The 6,570-nt window shown below is 43.8% G+C and overlaps 1 protein-coding gene across 1 annotated transcript; it reads right to left on the bottom strand.

Annotated features, from left to right (window-relative positions):
- Window positions 1–2,812: 2,812 nt before the first annotated feature.
- T265_02065 (hypothetical protein) lies at window positions 2,813–5,713 on the bottom strand (the record flags this gene model as incomplete). Its single annotated transcript, XM_009166224.1, has 4 exons — window positions 2,813–2,917; window positions 3,306–3,363; window positions 3,468–3,577; window positions 5,678–5,713. The coding sequence occupies 4 exons, from the start codon at window positions 5,711–5,713 to the stop codon at window positions 2,813–2,815; spliced, it is 309 nt and encodes a 102-aa protein (XP_009164488.1).
- Between the last annotated feature and the right edge of the window lie 857 nt (window positions 5,714–6,570).

Below are 6,570 nucleotides of genomic sequence, written 5' to 3'. Positions count from 1 at the left end.
GGAAACTGGCCTCCAAATTGCCAAGCGGTCGCATAGAAACTCCATGTAACTCTGGTCTGACGAACACTTTAACCTTTTGTCATCGATTTTTGGTTTCTTGGGTTCCGTGCACTCTATCAATCAATATCTTGCGTCCTAACCCAGACTAGAAGACTTATTTAAAATTTTGAGCGCACGTTTACCAAATTCAGCATGAATGTGGTAGACTATTTGTGTAGTGTGTGTATCATATTGGCTGATGAGATATGAGAATGTTAAGGCTACTCATTCTGTTGTTCACCATGAGACCGCGTATAGTTTCCAAACGACCACGCGGCCTAACGTAAATGTACAGATTGAGTTTTTTCCAGCTACTGGTTCGTGATCAGAAATCTGAAAATGAATCTTTTTCTTAGATCTCCCTTCATGAAGCATTTTGGAACCTCGGAAAAGCGGTTAAGAGGTTGAAGTATTAATGTAATCATCCACTTCACCAAATTAGTGCACAAATATTATGGAAGTTCCCATCACTAACAACGGCAAACACTGTGAATCATATGCATTTTCAGCGTTCATTTGTGCCAGTGAGTCATTGGTTTGCACCTCCGGTGATTTCGATAACCAAGGAAAAACGATCGGAGATGAAAGAAGGCATGGGCCAACACTGTTAATCATATGCATTTTCAGTGTTTATTTGTGCCAGCGAGTCATTGGTTTGCACCTCCGCTGGTTTCGATAACCACGGAAAAACGATCGGAGATGAAAGAAGGCATTAGGGCCGGATTATGAGGTATAAAAGAGAAAGGTGATGCTACCTAGATTGGATGCAGGCTCACTACCAACTACCACGAGAGAGTTATCACTTGGATCCCAACCTGGCAGAAGGCATTGACCAACTTTTGCTTAAGAATGTGGTCAAAACTCCTCTAGTACACGACTGGTACATTAACTGATAACCACTCCTTCGTTCCTCTGTCGTTGGGTCTCTGAAAGAGACGCCTCGTGTGAAAGTGACTCTTTACCATTTTAAGGCCAGTAGGGGCTCTGTATTTCCAGGGCTTAGCTTTGGACCATTGCCAAATAAGACAAGTAGATGGCAGGGGCAATAATGATAAAAACCCGAGAGCTTGTGTACATAATTCTCCCGGAGGAGCTCGGCTTTCGAACTGTAAGGAAATAATCACAAAAAAGCACCTCAAACTTTGTCGTTGATGGACAGCAGCGAACGCAGAGCGCGCTTCGCTTATTCTGAGAGATGCTTCGTCCGTGAAAACACTGGTGTTTTTCGACAGTCACAAGTAGGACACGTATTGTGTAGCCGTCTGGAGCATTTCCCTCTCAGTCTCGTACCAAGCTCTTAAACCATGAAGGTGCAAAGTGTATGCGGTTAAACCCCACCGGTTTTTTAAAGGACTGCATACTGTTTGCATCTTTGAGGGTAAAGACCTGAAAGTTGTCTTCCCCACGCTCGATGTTGGTTAGTATGCCACCGTGGGAAGTGTACTTCAAAAGAGATCGATCACTGTGTGGTTGCGAATTCATTGTCGAACCACTTAGCCAGAAGTAGGACCTGCGTGTTCTACTAAACGAGTAGGTCTCTCCAAGTGTTTTTTTAATCAAAGACAGTTTATACTTATTCTTGTGTGCTTGAAAACAAGGGGAAATTGTTTCTTAACCTCAACGTAGGATATCACCTCCCTGAAACGCTGTTTTCTTTCTGAGTTAAATTTATAGTCCGTTATTGAGCTGTCCGGTCAGTATGAACTGTGTGGAAGGGCAGAGGATGGAAACTTGTGGGAGGGTCAAATGAATAACACCCAGGCACCGGATGTAATTCGTCTCCTGTAGTCGTAAATCATTCTGATGAATACCGGTTAACGCTCGTAACTATGACATTCAAGGGACTCGACCATCATCACCGATCTATGTGTGGCGCAGCATCACTCTGATCTGCCAGCCTTCCAACCACAGCTCGCAACTCCGAACGCATGAGCCTTCCCTACTCAGCCAGTGTTCAGCATCGTTCGTCACCTATGATTCAGTGAATAGTTCTCAGTTCGGAGTTTGACAAATTCGTTTGTCCTACCCTAGTTTAACGCACGGACAACAGCCAGAGAAAAGAGCGTAATGCATGTTATTGTCATTGGTGTGTGCAGTAGGAGGATAGGTTGATATACTCCTGACGAGATCCAGATGAAATCCGACTGAGTTTCCCATCAACATTAACTAAGACTCTAAATGAATATTTATCACAACACGCATGCAGTTGGGTTTTCACTTACGAAATACGACAGCCCAGACGGGAATAACAGGCGATTTCCTCACTGTTCCAGGTTCATATTATCATCTCATCACGGACTACAATACATCAGTAGTGGAAACTGTCAACTAGTGGATACAGTTCACGATTGTATATGTTTTGAGATACTGCTGCGGTGCTTAAACATATCACGGGAAATGGACATTCAGAGCTAGGTCGCAGAATTCGATAAAACGAAGTGATACTATATTTATTTTGGATAAGTTGATATCATCATCCGTAAACTGCATAGTAGTATCATATCTGTCCAAGCGGTCTTAGTAAATACCGAAAAAAGGCTCTGGGCGCTGCGGGGCGAGAAGGCTCAATTGGTTAGAGCGCCAATTTACTGACCGGAAGGTCCGTGGTTCAAACCCGACCCGTCTCTCGACTTCCCCTGCTAAGCTTGGGCGATCTGGCAGTATCCCAGCCCTCGTGCCTCCTTCGGGTAGCATGACAGCTAGGCACCGGAAGGGTGTTACAGTTGAGCAATTCTTTTATATCATTCTTACTATCAATGACCTTTTCAGACTCTCATTTAGAATGCAGTACCCCTTCCCCGTACAACCATGAAGACATCAAGAGGCGTGATTCTAAGGCCTGGTTTCCGCGAATACAATGGACGGTCAAATCAGGAAGCTACAGAGGATGCTCTACGACCAGATTTGTCCAGCCTATTGGAGGGAGCACAGTATTCAACTTTATTGGAAAGCTTTCTGTTACACGCGAGTACACATGCATATATCCTGGGACTTTGGAGTAGTAATTCAATTAAATAGCGTTGGATGTTAGTCAGGAGTATAAAAACAAGCTATGCGCCTGATCTTCTTCAGAAAAATGTGTGTCGAACAAATGTCTGCGTAAGATTCGGGCAGCTAAAGGTCTCACAGTACGATTGCGACCATCAGATTGTACGCAGTTCGTATCCAGTAGACAATAGGAACAAATGGCTGAGGGCAGCATATATATTAAGGACTGGCAGGAACTGGTTCTATAAACGAAAGCCTAGTGAATTAAGCAAACGTACAATCAATAGTGGTGCATTCAGCAGAAGCAGAAAATGGTCAGTGAGACAGCATGGATTACTGGAAGCAACAGAATGTAAGCACCAAATGATGTACAGATACGGGCAGTTTGTCAGTGTCAGTTGGCCGTATAGAGAGATAACGGCGCAGAAAAGAATCAGTACGTTCTGGAGGTAAGGGACTGTCTTTGGTTGACGGCATCATGTGACAGCTCGTGTAACGTGACAAGTCGGATAGCGCGCTTAAAACCGTTTGAAACAAATCTCACCAAAGGCTACCTGACAGATGCGGTATATAGATAATACAAAAATAGACCTTCCCGGTTGTCAAGTTAGTGTGGTGGACAGCACGTTCGCCTACCATTCGAGGAGCTCTGGGTTGGTTGCCCGTTATTCTGTGGACTCCCGGAAATAGATGAAACAGACGAACTTGCAAGTAATGACGGACGGGCACCAAAATATTGACATTAGTCACTGGCGAGTGAGTGGACCTTAGGTATGAGCGAAACCGGGCGAAACGAGCAGCAAGGAAACGAAACGGCGTTACAATAAACGGGCACAAATCACGTTACCTATCAAAACACGAAAGAAAATGACCGCTGTTTACCGTTGATTCACACTAGGGATCAACAGTCTGTGATACTAATATTTGGATACATTCTTCCAGTTTATCTAGCAATCTCATATTACAATTGTCTACAAAATGAGAACGAGGATTGTCGACTTTCGGAGGGAGATTGTGTCCCAAAAAATCGATCAAAAAGACTCAACTTCAACGGAATTTCAGTTTATTAATTTAAAACCACAAGTTCTTATCAGAATACAAGAAACACTTGGCTGGCCTTTGAATATTTAAATGGATGCTCAAGTATACTTTCCAGTGATTGGTTCACTATCAGATTGGCCCTGTAGCAATTAGGGTCGATCATTATTCATATGCGCGAAGTTGCCGATTTTTTGAAACTAAGGCGTATGAGATTTGTTAATGGGCTATTCAAAGCTCGAGTTCTAGTGCAGTTGCTTGGCTGGAATCAATCCCAAGAAATCAACGGATTTATGAAGCTACTCAAAACGTGCTGGAATTTATGAGGTAGCCATATCACCCCTATACTGTCTATATTGGAAAGTGAAACTCAGACTGGTGTTTCCATGGCCGACAGCTAGTACGCTTGTTGCCACTTCCAAAAGCTCGATGGTAATACAAACATCGGCCCTTTTTTCCGTTTTAACCCGTTGGTACTATTGTATTCAGTAGGAATCGTACGACACATCACTTGCGTCCCTAGAGATGCCATAAACAACGTGCAATTACCACAGAGCCAAAGAGCAGGATGGATAAGTTAAACATGACAGGCTTATTTGACAAATGACTTAATGAGGGCGGTCGTGACAACAGAGATAACAAAACCAACAAATTATCCGAGAATTGAAGTAAAAAAAAACTTTTGGGGGAGACAAATAAACTCTGCAATATAATCTGAACAAGCGTATTTCATGGTCATACATCCCTCATCTCATTTCAGGTGAGAAGTAAATGTACCAGCCTACGCGAGTTTTTAATTCGGCTAGTTCCTCGTTTGTCCTAAGCACCTTCGAAATGGTGGCCGACCCCTACACTAATGAACCGTATACGTGGTGCTTCAAGAATATACTTCAAGTATTTTCGTCCCTCACCAGTTTTAGGTTCCTTGATATTGGTGGGCGCATCGTGTGTAATGATGAAAATAAAGCTTTATCGTCCACGCCCTTGAGCTTAACTCACATGCGGGGTATGGCGGGAATAGATGTGCCGTAACACGAACACCAAACAGCCAAATGGTTATCCTTGCGAAATTTAGTTCAATTAGGTGGGTAGCATTTCGCTGAAAACCTCGAAAGGTTGAAATTCGTACGGCGGTACCAGCACGAGCGCCTCAATGGCGTATCTGCCATCAACAACAGGTAAGAACATGTAATTAGTGGGCGGAAAGAACAAGACCCAAGGACGAGTAATGTCTTAAATGGAAACCCTTTTGAGTCAGGTATTTGCTCCAAAAGAGGCAAGAAAGTTCGATTTCCGATGATCTCTGTGGGCTGTATTAGTCGCCCCTTCCCAAAAGGAAGAAGCCGAAGAGACTTGGAGGTTGTCCGAGAGTGGTTTATTGACAGCAGGACAGTATCGTATCACGAAAAACGGCGCGCAGTATCAAACTAACTCAACGACTACGAAACCTCACCAAAAGAGTGGTAGGTAACTTCTGTCTTGGATGAGGGGTAGCAGTACCAACAAAATAGGGATCGGATGGAGTAGCAATTCGTTAAAATCTCCAAAAATCGGTGTATTATAGTAATTGTTTTTTTATTCCCAATCAAAGCAAAAACGATCGCTGAAGTACAAGATTCACAGAAGCAACCATGAAACCACTGGACATGAAAAAAGTATAAAATACGACCGTTGACAAAGTAGAGCCGTCAAACGTCCTCCTTGTGAAAAAGTAAAGTTATTATGGAATGTATTTCATTCTACAGCTTCATTGATCGCGCGCGGGGTGGAGAGGAAACCGCCATATCACACAAGGATTAAAATCCATAACGCATTGGAGCTGTCGAGCCACTTGCAGGGGCTGTATGCCGAGCCGTTGGTGTAGAGAAAAACGAACGAAGCAAAAATACCTGGCCAATGCCAACCAGAATGACAAGAAGAGAATGACCAATGGACCAGTACAGTACACGAGAGTTCAGCTGCAGTCCGAAATTGTATGAGATGGTGTGTATCATGCGCTCTCTTTGCTGAGTGGCCGTGATGTTGTGGAGGTTCAAGCCAATTCGGCGAGTTGTCGCGGCGAACTGAATGCGGTAAGACGGGGCAGAAAACTGTCAATTAATTGCTTTAAACAAACGCAAGAGTACATCTGGAACATTCTAATCGCCTATAGCCACACGAGTAGAGAAGGATCGTGACTCAATGTACTTACAATCAAAAGACTAACAGGAAAAATAGCGTAGAACTAACCTAACACCAAAGGCCAATCAGACAACGGGGGTAGAAACTGACAGCAACGGTGTCGTTTACATCGAATAGCAACCACATAGAACAATATTTGGTACCATGCCGACAGGCCCTTGTGGATGGTGTCCGCAGCTTTTTCGTAATTTGCCATATTTCCGTCTCTTGGTTCTTGCCACTCAGAATTCGAGACAGGAGACAACCCTCTATTCAGCAGACGGTAAGTCAGTATGGTGAGGCCTGGTGAGCGAACAAATTCAATTTTCACCGCGAAACCAGGAG

Source organism: Opisthorchis viverrini, assembly GCF_000715545.1.
Source record: "Opisthorchis viverrini unplaced genomic scaffold opera_v5_24, whole genome shotgun sequence".
In the NCBI taxonomy this organism is placed as follows: Eukaryota; Metazoa; Platyhelminthes; class Trematoda; order Opisthorchiida; family Opisthorchiidae; genus Opisthorchis; species Opisthorchis viverrini.
This window is presented reverse-complemented; position numbering and strand designations above follow the sequence as displayed.